This window comes from Crotalus tigris, unplaced genomic scaffold (genome assembly GCF_016545835.1).
Source record: "Crotalus tigris isolate CLP2741 ecotype Arizona unplaced genomic scaffold, ASM1654583v1 scf7180000017947.1575755, whole genome shotgun sequence".
Lineage (NCBI taxonomy): Eukaryota > Metazoa > Chordata > Lepidosauria > Squamata > Viperidae > Crotalus > Crotalus tigris.
The window spans coordinates 1175495-1192186 of NW_024096739.1; the positions used below are offsets into that span (position 1 = coordinate 1175495).

Genomic DNA, 16692 nt, shown 5'->3' on the forward strand with positions numbered 1-16692 from the left:
TATAGATAAGGTAAAATTAGGAACAATATGGGTATGGTAAGGGAGGGGGAGGGGGGGAAGGAAATAGGGGATTTAGGATAAAATAAGGAAAGATACTTGGTTTGTTTTTAAAGGGCACGCGTCTCTTGCTGTGTTGGTATCTTCCGAGGTTACTATTTTCTTTTTCCAGGGCTCAATCACTTTCTTTCTGCTAGCATACGCCGGTTGCTTTCACTCGCTTATACTTATCCTCTTTTTTGGTTCTATTGCAGGATCCATCTGATCTTCCTTGATGGGGTTGTGCTCATGTGTGCTCAGGGGAGGGGGTATATTGAGTGGCTCTGGGCGTCTATCAGAGTAGTCTCTGATGGATATGCGTTGTCATCCTATTGGCTTTTTGCAAGTCTTCACGGGATCTGTGTGGTCTACTATACTTCCTGATAAATTCGGTAGGGTAATCATTGTACTTACAGGTTCGAAAGAAGTGGTTTCTTTCTTCATTTTTGGTCTTGGTTCTACTGCAATGTGAGTCTATCCGTTTGAATAATGTTTTTACACAGCTGATCTTGTGGACCACTGGATGGTTGCTTTTATAGTTGAGGATGTTGGCACCATGACCCCCGCTAACGAGGGGTGGGATGAGACACTCCACCAACGACTACAAAAAAGAGATCCATGAGCAAATGATGGAAAGCCATGCCACAGGACCCTGCATGCGCGCAAGAAGGGCAAAAGAATTAGCAAACGATGAAGGGGGTTCTTCCCATCCTAGTTCACATATCTTCTTAATCTCTATCGCCTCACATGCGATGATTGTAGTAACTGAAAATTTTGGGAGATATAATCCCAATACTTCTGGAGTACGGCAAGTTTGGGGAAAGATAAAAACTGCTACATTGGGGTTCAAGACATAAGTCATCATATTTTTCTCTAATTTTCTCTAATACAAGGAAATTAACCTGAACATTCAGGGCACTCTGGACTTCATATCTATAAGGAACTACTTCCTGATTCAACCACTCATTCTACAGCTGAGACTTGAATTTCATTCTTATTGATTAACAAAATTAGCCACTTTAAAAAACATTTTTTTAAAAATTCCAACATTTAAAAAAAAAAGCACACTCAGAGCTTTTTGGTGCAGTTGCCATGATTCAACCTTTAGATGCTTTTAGCCTGGATGACTGAATCTTTATTGACATATTGCAATGCATTTTGGTAAGAAACTCCTGAAGTTGCTGTACATTCCATCTCTGACTCTCTGCCTAACTAATTTTGCTCTGACTGATGAAGTTGCTTGGATGATCAACGAAGCATCTCAGATTAACAAAGTTTGGTCCAGTTGCCATGAATCTTTAGACTCCTAAGAACGTAGTAGTCCATTATGATGCATCTGAAAGACCTGGTAAGAAGATGATGGTGCTACCATGTTCATTTCTGCTCCCTTCATTCTCAATCTAAAACCCCTTCATATATGCTATAAGTAGACTCCTTACTCATGAGGGAAATGGGAAGCTGTTCCATTTAGTCGTACAAGAAAGGCAGAGGAGATGGGAAATAGTGATCAGTCAACCCTCTGATGCCTTTCCTACCCACTCATATGCTGTGCTTGCTAATAAACCTATTTTTCTTAAATGATTCAAGTGCATAAGACTATTGATATCCTATTACTCATCCTCAAACGGCATAAGTATTGAACACTGGAGATAACTTAGGAAAAGAAGAAGAGCAAGACTTCTGCTTCTGACACTATCTGGAAAATGCAGCACTTTTTTTTTTCTTAGACTACTGAGGCTAGTATAATGAGAATAGAGAATAAATCTCTGCCAGGGTGTTATAGATACGATTAAAACTATGACCGATTATATTTGAATTATCCTGCTTGGTCATCAGAAATCCCTCCATAATGTATTGACTTTATACTCTGTATTGAAATGCAGTTCTCACACATGTGAAATCTGTGAACTCCTTACTACTTACAGTTTGGAAATGACAACTTGTACAAAAGTGCAAATATTGGTCATCTGTGACCTCTACCTTTGAATAGTTATTTTACTATTTATTAAATTTATATGCTGCCCATCTCACCAATAAGGCAACTCTTGTTTATTTTTGTGCCACTCAGAAATAGATCTTCTTTGTTTCATGCCATGTTTCAAATACACATGGTGAATTGAAAAAGCAAACACATTTGTTCTTTTAATGTTCATAAAGGATGTAATAGAATGCCCTTATCCAGAGTGTTTGAAACATTCTGTAAAGCTAAAAGGACAACAGTTAAAAACTATCTTCCCCAAGCAATACCAAGGAAAAGTGCTTTGCTGTAGAAGTTGATAGGAAATTAGAAAAATCTTGTCCTGCAATGGCTGGGGGATTTAAAAAGTAGATTAGGTTTGGCAATGTCCCTATATTATTTTGAAGATATATTATGTTCCTGTTTGTTACCATATATTTAGTATTTGTTCATTTGTTTACAGTATATAGAAGAGTACTATAGGCTACCATACAATAACATTCCTAGGGTGATTTAGCATAAGAAATCAAACTATTCAGAATTATTCTAATAATGGTAGAAATAGACTATATGTACAGTGTAAAAAAAAGCTAGTCTCAAAAGGCTAAAAATAGCTTAAAGCTAACAAAGAAAAAAAGATGCAGTCTGTTCTTATGTTAAAGTCAGGCCTGAGACTGATTGAAATTGGTCTGGAAAATCAGTTTCATGCATTGGAGCTTTAGAATAACCTGGCAACTGCCCTCTTGAGAAGCTGTTACCACTAATTGTTGGTTACTTCTTGTGGACCAAGGCCTGCTGTTGTTGTTGTTTTTCCTTCAGTAGTGGCATTTTCCTAATCCCTGCAAGAAACATGAACTGTTCACTGTTAGAAAATTTCAAGGCACTCAGATCTGAGAGGGTTAGATCTAGCGCTGTAATTTAACTGGAATATGGAGACGGAGAAGCAACTGGATTTTGATCTGGCACTAAATATTGTATCTTATATTTAAGGAGACTACAATAGAAGTAAGGAAACCTTGAGCTCTCTAACTTCAGCTATAGCCAGCAGTGTCCATTTGGTGTAGGAGCTGGATCTGATTTATATTCTGTCTTTGCTCAAATAAGCACTCAACATGGCTCATAAATTTAAAAGGCACAGTTCAAAGATTAAAAAGAGAATGAATGCTAAAAATGATTTAACTCTTAAGAGGATGGAGAAAACCATACATTGTTGTAGCCCAGCAGCATCTTGGAGGGCTGTAAGTTCTCCCTTGGGCTATGGAAGAATATGAACTTGCATGGCTTTAGTGTAAGCCGTCTCACATTTATTTATTTAGCAGTATAAATTGGATTCATTTAGTTAACAGTATAAGTTTAAAAAATGGCTTCACTCTAACTCTAGTGGGGAAAAAATGCCACATGTGAAAATCCTGTAACTTCTTTCTTTCTCTTTATTTTTAATTGTTAGTTTATGCATGCTTTGTTTTTTGTTTTAAGTTCCTGACATACAGTATACAAGTTTGATTGATGTCGCACATAGCTTTTGTTAGAATGTTACTTACAATGAATGTTGGATTTTATGTGAGTTGCCAAAGAAATGAATGATCAGTGCCAAATCGGATGGCTTTAGCAACTGTACTGTTTCTGTGAAGTATAATATGCCTCATCCTTTAAACATTTACAGCTCGCTCCTGTTTAGCTTGCTGATGACTCAAGGAAACTTGTGCTCTTATCTTAACCAGGCATTTGTAGCCTTTAGCTGTTAATATGCATATATACAAAAAGGTGGCATGTAGGATATCAAGAAACATATGTATTCCTGTAGATATCCTTGTTCAACTGCTCTACTTGCATTTCTGTCTTTGTGCTGCCCTGATACACATTCTGATGCATTTTCTTTCAGCCATAAAAGTGTATTTTGTACTTTAAATCCAATGAAACATGATACCTTTCTCTTAACATTCTTAATTTCCAAATTTATTTTCAGTAATGATATACCACTAGTCTGTAATGCATGCCTTGAATTTTTGCCATTATTAATCTTAAAAACTGATTATTTGGAAATTTTGCACAGCAACTGTTAAAAGCAAACAGAATCATGTATGGTGATAAGCCACTAGGTCTCAGTGATTTTTCTGAACCAAGAGTTCAAATCAGTAATATGCACACGTCTATACCAATGTATTCTTTTATTTCCTTCTAGGAAATCAAACATGAAGCGAGTGACTTTCCGTGTAAAGTGGCCAAACATCCGAAAAACAAAAATCGCAACAGGTACAGAGATGTCAGCCCCTGTAAGTATTGTGACCACCTCAATTTATTTACAAAAACTATAGCATTTTTGTCAATGAAGATTCTAAGTCGTCCAGGTAGAGTTGTCTGGAATTTGTGTCTTGACAACTAGGTAGAATTCCAGTTGCCATGACTCAACTTCTAGATATAGCATTATATTTTTCTAATATAATTTTTAAAAACTCAAAAGAGCAGGGTTTTTCAAATGTAATGCCAACCTATGAATTAGCATTACAGTACAAGTAATCCTCGACTTACAACAGTTCATTTAGTGCCTGTTTAAAGTTACAACGGCACTGAAAAACTGACTTAGGACCATTATTCACACTTATCACCATTGCAGCATCCCCATGGTCACTTGATCAAAATTTAGTCCGACTCCTATTTATGATGGTTGCAATGTCCTGGGGTAATGGTTCATCTTTTGCCACCTTCTGACAAGCAAATTCAATGGCGAAGCCAGATTCTCCATTTACAACCACATTACTAACTAACTTAACCATTGCAGTGGTTCACCTAACAACTGTGACAAAAAAGGTTGTAAAATGGGGAAAAACTCACTTAAAGGTCTCACTTAGGAACAGAAATTTTGGGCTCAGTTGTGTATGTAAGACATGTGCAACATGTTTAGTTGTGGATGCTTTATTTAATATGTGGGAGTTACTGAAGTTCCCAGTGAGCAAGGTATCAAGTAAGTAGGACCACTTCGTGAAAATTTTCTGAGGATTTTCTAAGCTAGAAGATTTTTTTTAGTATTTGTTATGTTAAGCTTGTTTTAGAACTTACGGTACAGCTCTTGTATTTCTTATTCCAAAAATCTCGGAAACTTGGCAGCCGATTTCTTGCAATTATAGTCAGATGAGGTTCTGGGAATTGCAAAACAGGGTTTCTGAAAGAGAGAATTGTGTAATTGTAAAGAGTCATTTATATGCGAAGATTAGATAAGATAATCCTATATAGAAGAGTTTACGCACTTGGATTATGGCTTGCTGCTCTGAATTATCTCATGGTAGAGCAGAAACACTATACAAAGAGCACAACAAAAGAATAGAATAGAATAGAATAGAATAGAATAGAATAGAATAGAATAGAATAGAATAGAATAGAATAGAATAGAATAGAATAGAATAGAATAGAATCTGGAAGGGACCTTGGAGGTCTCCTAGTCCATCCCCCTGCTCAAGTAAGAGGACCTATACCATCTCAGACAAGTGATTGTCTACCTCTTCTTTAAAATCTCCAGTGATGGAACACCCACAATTTCTGGAGGCAAGCTGTTCCACTGGTTAATTGTCCTCACTGTCAGGAAGTTTCTCCTTAATTCCAGGTCTTGATCAGTTTCCAACCATTGTTTCTTGTCCTACCCTCTGGTGCTTTGGTGAATAATGTGACCCCCCTTCTTGGTGATAGTGCTATCATGTCTCCCCTATTTCTTCTTTTCTTTAGCCAAACCCAAGTCCTGCAGCCGTTCTTTGTATGTTTTAGTCTCCAGGCCTTGGCTCTTCTCTGAATTTTTTCCAAACTCTCAACATCTTTTTTGTGATATGGTGACCAAGAGATTGTAAGCAATTGAACAATTAAAAATCTTCAAATACATCAGAAAAAGACTTTGGGATTATAGTTAATTATGCACTAAATGTGAGTTCGGCATTGTGATATGGTCATAAAATGATCAGTTTTAGATTGCATTAAATGAAATGTAGATCCCATAAAATGGGAAACAATAGCTCTACTCTATTCTTCATTAGTCTGAAGGCTAATTTCTGGAGGCTAGTCCCACTTTGAGTATTATAACCATTTCAGACACCACACTTTAGGAAATATTTTGATAAAATGGAACAGACTCAGAAAAGAGCAATAAGACTGATCAGGCAATTAAAAAACTGAAACCTATCAACAAGGAAACTAGAAATTTGTAACTTTGAAAAGGCTCATAGGGGGATGCGTCAGCTATCTGGAAGAGTGTTATGTAGAATGGCTATGACATATGGCAGTTATTTCCAAAGGAGGAAAATAGTTTACAAAAAATGTTCTCATTAAATCCTAAGAAATGAGTGTGGGTGGGAGATGGTGAAAGGGGATTTAAAATCAAATATTTGTCTTAAATTCACATCACGGCCCTGGTTTTCTTTTGCATCTGCTCATCTACAAGTATTGCAGTCATCTACACAGGGGCTTTACTTTGATTGTCATGTGTGCTACACATTCAGATTGCCAGTCTGTTCTTCTCCATACGTTAGAAAACCTCTACAATCATTTAATAGACTAAAAATCTGTAGAGCCTTCCAGGAAAACTCAATACATGCTATAATGTTGCACATAATTTTGCTTACTGATCAGTTCTAGAGATTCTTTTTATGGTAACCACCATTGATTTTGTTTGTTTTAGATAAAATGGCTTCCAGTCAGTTTGGTTTTCCTGTAAAGTGTAGGGATTCTTTTATATCTGGGTGGGCTAAAGGGAACAAACTTTAGATCTTTAAAACAGAGTGCAGTTACTGTCAGAGTGTTTTGAATATTGATAATCGGTGGGTTGGGTTCTAAGAAATGTTTACTATATGTGTGTGTGTGTGTGTGTGTGTGTGTGTGTGTGTGTGTGTGTATAGGTGAAGCAATTAAGGATTTTTATGATAGAGATTTCAGTTTTTCCTGAGAATGAAAGCAATGGTTTACGGAAAAGATTATAAAATCCTGCATATAAGATGGTAAATTTTACATTAGCATATCTCTATGACTCTCTGTATTGTGTTTGTTCTAAATAAGATTATACTCAATCGAAAAAGAGGTAGAGGTTCTTCTACAGTATTTCTAGAGCCCAGGGTGGTTTATATTGCTAGGAGCATCCATGTTGGCTTCAACTGGTTTCCCTGGTTAAAAGTAATTTGACTAATATTACCCATGTGCTGATAATCCAACATTTAGCTTACTGTAAAGCGTTCTGCATGGGACCATTCATGTACCTGTTTGGAAAGCTGTAATTAGGACAAAACGCAGCTCCTTTGATGTTGAATGGACATGTTATATATGTTCTTTGCTGAAGTAACTCTAATGGCTATCTTGACTGTTGGTTTAGCTACCATTTAACTTCTAGGCAGCATATAAAACTTCCAGTTGAGATACTCATTTTAAATCTACATGATTATTGAGATTATTCGGGTGCGATATTGCATGCATTTGCACATAAATGTCAGGCGCAATAAATCAGGAAGCAATGTGGCTCAAATAACTACAGGTTTATTGCATGCTAAAGCTCTCTACAAGAATCTGAACCACTCTATCCTTCATTGGTCTAATCCTACTTTGGGTATTATAACCATTTCTGGCACCACATTTTAAGAAATATTTTCATAAAATGAAACAGATTCAGAAAACAGCAAAATATATACTATATGACAATTTAGCAAATTGTCCAAGCAAATTGCAGTAGATAGGAATCAGTGGAATTCAAGGTGGACTGGACTTAGATCTTTTGTGAGTGCGAAGGGACTGAAGGCTGATGATGTGCTTGACCCTTCCCTCGAGCTCAGCCTGGTCATCTCCTACAAAATATCTTCTTATTATGTCACTATGCGGAACGTTCCATCTCCACCACCCTCTCAAGAAGCAAACATTTGTTACATTATTTAAATGTTTATTTATTTATTTATTTTATTGAAAATTTTTAAAATTTTACAAAAAAAAGATTCCCCTCCCCAAACCCTCCCAACCCACCCCAACCCTCCCCCAACCTTCCCAGAGCTGAATACAGGCTTAGTTAAAACTTAAAAGAAAAAATTTTAAACACGTGTAAACCATAAACAGTTAATTACAATAATTAAACAAATTATAAAATGCTTTAAGACCAATATATAAAAAGCAGAAAAAATTATGATTACAATCATTAGACAAATTATAAAATACTCTAACACCAATATGAAACTAAGAAAAAAAAATAAAAAAAAAATTAAAAGAAGGGGGGAAAAAAGAAAACCCCCAAAAAAATTTAACAAGAAAATTAAACCACCCTTAAAATTTTATAAGCTTTAAGTGTAAATTACTCAAAAAAAGCTAAACATTTCTAATGTCATACTTATATTATTTAAAGTTTATCCATCTGTCTTTATAAACACCCTCAAAAACACACATATAAACATTACTTATATCATTGAAATTCCCTTATACATATTTAAAACAGAATATTCCTTTAAATGCTCCTTAAATATCTAAACATGCACTACCTATCTAAAATTTTCATTCAGTCTCCATAATATCATACTTATATTATATAAGATCTAATCTATCCCTCTTTCTTTATCATCAAACACAAAAATAAACATATAAACGTTAGTTATACCATTAAAACAAAATATTCTTTTGAATACTCCTTAAATTACTAAACTTAAACTTCTTATCTAAAATTTTCATTCGATCTCCATAATCTTCTCTCCTCTTTACCAATAACAAATTCCATCCACAATGAACTGTAATCTGTCAATAACCTGAAAACAATCTATACATTCTTTATCGATCTCTCTTATCCAAAAACCTCGAGAGAAGTGCTTGGAAATCTGCCCTTGAAGATTGCTCCAAAAAGTTTATAGATCTTGCTTCTCCCGCAGACTCAGAAACAAATACTTGTGAGGCTTCCTTAACCCCCTTCTTCTGTTGCTCCTTTTCTTTGCATTTATGTGTTACACGAGTTATCCTCTGCTCCTTCATCTCAACTTGTTGAGGCCCCTCAGTCTGAAATTTCCCAATTTTCATCAATATAGGCTCTTCAGACTGCAATTCTGCCTTCTTCTTTTCCAAAGCTTTAAACATAATAGGTGGCGATGAACATACCCCCAGGACCGAAGTATAAAACTCTTTTGCTTTGAAAACAGTATTAAGTCTATAACGTGTCCCCGCATAATTCACCACCATTCCAGTCGGGACATCCCATCTGAACAACATTTGCCTCTTTTTAAGTTCATCTGCTAAAAAAGCAAGCTCCTTTCTTCTTCTTAAAATTTTAGATGGGATCTCCTTTAAAATTATAACGTCTTGTGAAGCAATCTGAAACCTCTTATTGTAAAAAGCTTGTATAATTTCATTACGCAGGGATCTTTCCCCAAAATAAATTACCACATCTCTTGGCAGATTTCTTTGCTTTGCCACCACAGAATTAACTCTAAATATTTTTTCAATTTCGCTAAATATTTCCTCTTTTTCTCTGTCCAGAACCACAGCAAGGTCATTTGCAACCATCTCTCTCAGATCTCCTTGCAGATACTCTCTCAAGCCTCTAATTCTTAAATCATATTCCATTTCTCTATATTGAAGCATAAGAATCTCATCTTGAGAATTTTCCATCTCTTTTTCCATGCCTTCAAATTTTCCCTCCAACAGCTCCACTTTATCTGCAACCTCTTCTACACGAAAGTTCAACTTTTCAAGAACAGAGGCAAATCCTTTTAAAGCCAAAACTATATCTTGCCTCAGAATCCTATTATTTTCCACTAAAATCTCTTTCACTTCTCCCCTGATTTGAGATATAGCATTTCCCATTATGTCTTGCAAATCCTTTACCGTTAATAACTGTGCCAAAGGAGAGGGTGATGCTATTGATTTAGATTGTTGCACTGATGATATCGCCAAAGAAGAAACCACCTTAGGAGCTGTGGGAATTACTGGACGCTTTGGAGCCATCTTAGAAAATCTTTACTCCTTCTTAAAAAATACCCAAAAAAAGGAGGGAAAAAAGAATTAAACAAAAAAGAGGGAGATTAACTCCAAAAAATCAAAAACTCCTTCAAAAGGAGATCATTGTAATAAGAAGAAAAAAGTTAGGAAAAAGAAGGAAAAGGAAAAGGAAAAAGAATAATTAAATAGAAAAAATCCATTCCGTTTTTTTTTTTAAAGTACAAAAAAAATCCTTCAAAAAATAAAGAAAGTTAAACAGAAAGAGAAAATAACCCTCCCGAAATCCAAACCCAACATCAAAAAATCATTATAAATAATCAAGTCCGTTCCATTCCGTTCCAGTCATTTAAAAAAAAAACCAAAAAACCTGCCGATCGCCATTTTACTTTCCCTTTCAACAAAAGGAGAAAACAAAAAGAGGGAATAAAAGTAAATCTTTAAATTTAAAATCCAAATAAAATCGGAAAAAACAAAATCCTCTATTCAGCTCTGTCCGCTTTTTAAAAAACCTCACCAGATCACTTTAATCGCGGAGGTGGGTGCAGCGGCTTGTTTTGTCCCTAGAGACAAAAACAGCTGGGAAGCGGAGACAATCTGAACTCCGTGGGAGCACTCTTTTCACCCCCCCCCCCCCAAAAAAAACCTTGGGGGTGCATCAGAGGCTCTACCACTATTCAGATGATACTCCCCTCCCTCCCTTCGCCCGGGAAGGAGGTTTTGAACCGCAGAACAGCTGATGTCTGCTGTTCATAGCGGTTCTAACACTTTCCCAGGAGGACGGCTACAAAGTAGCCGCCATCGCGCGCGCAGATCCACCGGAAGTCTCATTATTTAAATGTTTATTGAAGAGTTTCCTTGTGTAAATATTGATTTTTTTCCCTTCTGTTCTCACTTGTACATTAGTATGTGTTTTTTTATTCTTGGTTTTAAGTTACTCCTGTTTTATAAGTATACGTTTGTTTCTTAAAACACTTTCAGAAGTTTTCATAGAAGGCAGCATATCAGGGTTATAGGTAGAATGAAAAAAATAACATGGGACATGACATTTAGCTCATGGTATCACATCTTATTAAATATGAAGTGGTCTTCTTTTTCCAAGAATACTTGATAATAGTATAGGAACTTTTCTTAAGAATAAAGGTTTTGCTTTGTGTTTCATATTTTTGGAAACAAAAAGGCTTACTTCTTTATTCTCAAATGAGTTGTTTAGCAAAGTATAAATATTATATAAGTGTTTAATAATGTGTTTTTTTATCCATTCTGTAGTTGACCACAGCCGAATTAAGCTGCAGCAAGGTGACAATGATTATCTCAATGCAAGTTTGATAAAAATGGAGGAGGCAAACAGAAGTTATATCCTTACACAGGTAACAACTTTAAAAGAATAGTAGAAAGAAAATAGTAGTCCTTCTTTCCGGTTTTTGTGGTCTTGGAGCTCATAGCTGGTAACTGTGTGGGAAAACAAGTGAAATGCTTTACCTTCACCCATCCTGCAGTTATATGCTATAGGTATAGGATGCTATTCTGCCCTTTCCACCTCCCCAGTTCCTACAATGCTGCTTTATTGTGGTGAGGAGGGAGGGTGTTTCTGAGATAGATGAGCAAAGAACGACAAGTGTATATGACAGAACTATATATTCCCAGCAGGATCGCCTGTGGTGTGAAGGTCCTCCTAGCTAAATCAAGCAGGCACTGATATTGGGAAATAGTGATGCTGCAAGCAGATGATCACTTTAGTGAAAACATCAAAGGTATCATTTCATACTGTGGAGAAAGCAATGATAAACCCCTGTATTTTACTAAGAAAACTGCATGAATAGACAATCATTATTTCATGATTGACAGCGAAGTCCCTCAAGTCAAATAGGACAACACTCTACTAAGGAAGAGTTGAGGATCTTTGAGAATACTAATGATTAGATTAAAGCTTTAAGGATATCTAGCCATAATGGAGCCTACCCATTATCATGTTATGGCAGTTGTAATCGTGTGACTCTCCCAATTTTATGATATTTTTTGTGGCAATCATTAATGACATGGTTGTTAAGCAAATCCATTGTTCACAGTGGGGCACGTTTGCTGAAAATTGAAAATAAATGCCAGTTTTTAGCAAAAACATTGTAAATCACAGTCACGATGATGGAACACTGCAAATGCCTGTAAATATGGATCGGTTGCCGAGCACCCAAAATGTGGTTACATATTTCCATGCTTTATAAATTAACTAGCATGGAAGTGTGCAGTTCTCACTAAAAGAATTGGCCTTAAAGTGCTGATCATTTCCTGATTAGCTCTCAGAATTACATGTTGTTTGGAAGGATGGGCAATACCTAGGGAAGATATGGATGCTTCTTGGACAGTGTTGTCCAGGGATTAAGGGCCTTTAGATCCAAAACATCTGGAGGACACTAATCTCAGGAATGTTAATCTAGCATAGGGCCTATTGTTATTAAGAGAGAATCAAGCCATCTACTCCTAAAATAGCACACTGTAGGAAGTGGTGTGCCACACCCTTCCTGTTGGTTGTTGATCACACCATTTTTTCTTTCCAAAGCTGCTTCCTTTGATAAAATCTTGCCCCCTTAGGTACTCTAAATTGTTCCTCTGTTCATTTGGCTCTGCTTCAATACTTTTCCTTTAATTTATTGGATCTGAACTGTTAAAGATGATTAACATAAGGTTTATCTTCTGTGGTTTTTTTTTTTTTTTAAGAAATTTGTATTATATAGCAGATATCACGAAATACTAAGAAGCCACTGGGCATGAATTGAGGAAGCTGTTCTTTAGTTTCATCTTTTATTAAATCTAGGAGCATGAAAATTTCAGTACAGAATCTTTATAAAAGTAGCTCTGTAGGCAAGGTTTTAAAGTTCAACAATCAGTACCAAAATGCTATCTCACAAAACTAGCATTTAGCTGCAGATCCTTTGTAAATTATGTCACCCATAATAATCCAGGTCCTTCCAACTGAATGGCAAGAGCCTTAGTAGAATTTGGATGAGCATTGTTTGGGTCTACAATTTCCCTCATCCCATATAGCTGCATCAATTTGCGTTTTAGTCCCAAAATTCTCAATGGTATTAAGTTGCTTTTTCCTGATTTCTGTTAAGAGGGAAGATGATAGATAGGACCATAAGTGAGAGAAAAGCAAATCAGTGTATAGTATATTGCAGTGATGGCGAACCTTTTAGAGACCGAGTGCCCAAACTGCAACCCCAAACCCACTTACGTATCATCAGATGCCAGGTGGGCGTGGCCCATTGGGTGGGTGTAGCCCATTTGGTAAGTGTGACTGTGGTAACGGCAGACTAGGTGGGACTAAAAAGTTCAATCAAATCAATTCCAACTTTGCGAGATTTTTTTTTCCCTGCAAGAAGTTGAAATTGATTGATTGAACTTTTTTTTTTTTTACACAGCAGCGGAGGCATAAAGCAAAAAGATTTTAAAATACCCAGCTGAAGACCTAGGATTGGGGCAATGGCATGCGTGCCCACAGAGAGGGCTCTGTGTGCCACCTGTGGCACGTGTATACCACCACAGGTATATTATATTATGACCAGTGAGAGAAATTCACAGTGATAAATTCCTCCTCAACTAATTAAAATATTTTTTTTTCTTTCTGATCATGGAAAAATCTGGCAATTCCAAATTCTTTTAAGTTCCATTTCTTTTTAATACTGGATCACACACACACACACACACACACACACACACACACACACACACATGCACACACATATATATCACATCAAACCTTTATTACAGGCATAGGCTAGCATAGATTATATATATTAATTGTTACAAAAGACAACATATATTTGATATTCTGTCTTTTGTAAATTAATCAGATTAATTACAGCCATTCTCTGTAATCTGTCATGCACTTTCAGTGTAAGGGCCCCAGAATATGCCAGGAACAAGATTTATCTTTGGTTGGTTTTTGGTTACTGTTTAAATTCTGATAAATTTGGTATACTTATACTTCAGTATCTCAGTGCAGCCTGGCTTAATTTGATGGAAAAACAAGAGCCTTTGACTTAGGAGAGGGTAACCTTAAAAATGGTGGAATAAACATCTAACAGAAAGAGTAAACTCTCACTGATTTTCTTTGTCAGGCCAAGAACTATTAAAAATTACTGAACTTCCTATGAGTTTTAATGATTCTTCATTTCAACAAATCAGAAGTTACACTAACTACAGAATATAGGTTATCCTGCTGAGTGACATTTTTGCCTTAAGAACTTTTCTTTCCCATCTTTCTTGCCTTCAGAAATTGTGGGTGCTCCAACTCTGGAGGTTTTTAAGAAGAGATTGGACAACTATTTATCTGGAATGATATAGACTCTCCTGCTTGAGCAGGGAGTTGGACTAGAAGATCTCCAATGTCCCTTCCAACTCTTGTTATTCTATTATTCTGTTTTTCCTTCTGGAAGATAGTCTTAAGTATTCTTGCCTATTTGTACAAAAAGCTTTGATGCATGGTTAAATATTGCAATCTGGCAACTAGCAAACAAAGCTAACTTAACTGGCAATTGCTTCTTTGTTTGTTATTAATTCTAAATTACCCCAATCTGGATGCCAGATTTTATATACCTAGAAATGGAAGCCACACTGTGTTGCATTTAGAATAACTAAATAAGTATTATTTGATTATAGTACTCAGAAATTTGTGCCATATGAATACTGCCTTTTCTTGAAAGTTCAGTATCCTTTTCAGGGTCCGCTTCCAAATACTTGTGGTCACTTTTGGGAGATGATTTGGGAACAGAAAAGCTGTGGTGTTGTCATGCTTAACAGAGTGATGGAAAAGGGATCAGTAAGTATATATAATTTTTAACTCCTTTGGGATCATGGGTACGTAATTCATGTACATTTTAAAAATCTAGTAAAAATAGTCTAATGTTTTTAATCTAGGAAAAATTTAAAAAAACGTCCCACAAAGCGTTTTTCTAAAATAAAAAGTGTTGCTTAAGCGCTTTCAAGATCAGAACTTAAGTTTGCCGTGTAAATTCAGTTGTGTCTAATAGCCTTTTTTTTTAAGCAAAGGAGCCTGGAAATTCAGTGCAGCATTAAAAAAAAAAGGTTTCTTAAATCACCAGCACCAAATTTTCAGCAAATACTATTTTTTAACCCTTCCCCAGAATCACTATTTGCATGTGTTTATTTTAGTTCATATAAATGTACCTAAACATTGTTTTTTGCCAGCAAAGAAGTGTTTGATCTAACTAATTTTCATATTGAGATATCATTTCTGCTTTTCTAGTCTGTATTGAGGCCCTACAGAACTCTGACTAATGTAAATAGGATGCTACAAACTGAACTAGTTCTTTTACAGTTTCCCTTCATTATATAATGAAAATAAAGATCCTAAACATCTTACAAAGAATTATTTGACATAGTTCATCCTCTTTCAGGAGCTTTATTTTAATGTTTATAGCAGTTGTGCATAGAACCTCTTGGGGAAGGAGATTTTGAGCCAAGAATGTTCACCTTCTACATTTTAGTATAGAAGCCAATATCTGACATGCAGTTGATGGTACTTGGCACTGGAAGTTCTCAGTAGCATGTGTTTTCGATAGACTCTTTTAAGGTCTGTATGAAAGCTTACTTCAAGGAGAAGTAAGTACTATGTGGAACAATAGTTTTCGGTTCCTCTTCCTAATGGTCATCATCTCCCCATATTTTTTATGTTGAACATCTGCCTATACATGATTTTGCTAAAGAAAAAAAAGAAATAATTCAAGATTAAATATATTTTATGTATTGTTTATTGCATAATGGAATTTTGTATCTCGGGTATTAGTATCACAATGCAGTTTGTAAATAATTTCTAAGTAGTCTGAAAATTGTTAAAAGACACTTGCAGGAAAGCCAGATAATAGTAGACCATGTTTGGTTAACCTCAATGTACCCAGTCCAGCCCATGTTTGCAGATAAAAAAAATTGGCAGATACTTTTTTAGCAGAAATGATTCATGAAGCTGATTGGCTAGCATTTTATGAAGTAATACAAATCCTTTACCCAACTTCATGTTTTTTAAAAGGCAGCAGACAAACATTTTAAATATGTTAAAAATTGTGCAGAACATTTCACCATTTATACTAAAATCTCGGGGGACGAGATTAAACTCACAAGTGAGCCAGCATTCACTTAGTTGTCATGCGTGTCAATTAGTATAGGTGTTCATGAAATCATAATGTTTGGTGCTGGGCTTCATCCTTAAACATCCAAGACTGTCTTTCTCTTTCAAACAATGGTTGGTTTGCCAGTTCAAAGAAATGACCTCAGTGGATGTTGCATTTCTGGACCTCTTTAAAGGAGATGGTGAACCATATTTCTTTTGAAGTGTAGGAAAGAATTCCCTCAACCTAGATCAGTGGTTCTTAACCTGGGCGATATTGCCCCCCAGGGGGCGATTTCACTTTTCAGGGGGGCGATGGAACAAAAAGGGGCAATGCGGGGGCGAAGGAACAAAAAAGGGGCGATATGGGGGCGATGGAGCGAGAAGTTTTGGGGACACTTTTGAGACTTTTTCGGACAGTGAATCACTGCATATCTGTTGTGCAAAAACATCAGATTGCTCGCTATTAGTGGATTGAGTTGTGTTTTCAAATGTTCCTCCAGCTAGCTTCAGTACAGAATGCCGTACATATGTGAATACGCATCGCTTATCTTCATGCGCATTGCACAGCAGCCTCTAGCCTTTTTATATTTCTTTTTGCGCCTTAAATGATTGTAATTCAATCATTAAATGTTACTGGTTTTCT

The 16692-nt window shown here is 36.0% G+C and overlaps 1 protein-coding gene across 4 annotated transcripts in view; it reads left to right on the top strand.

Annotated features, from left to right (window-relative positions):
* The window catches only part of PTPN1 (protein tyrosine phosphatase non-receptor type 1), a 128610-nt gene that overhangs the window by 96673 nt on the left and 15245 nt on the right, over positions 1-16692 (top strand). For 2 of the 4 annotated variants that reach the window (XM_039345261.1, XM_039345263.1), the window contains exons 2-4: positions 4176-4266; positions 11192-11292; positions 14643-14741. In XM_039345261.1, coding sequence (XP_039201195.1) covers positions 4176-4266; positions 11192-11292; positions 14643-14741 — 291 coding nt within the window. Of the gene's footprint in view, positions 1-4175; positions 4267-11191; positions 11293-11569; positions 11677-14642; positions 14742-16692 lie in introns of those variants that run through there. The other 2 variants (XM_039345265.1, XM_039345264.1) reach the window with 2 other exon arrangements.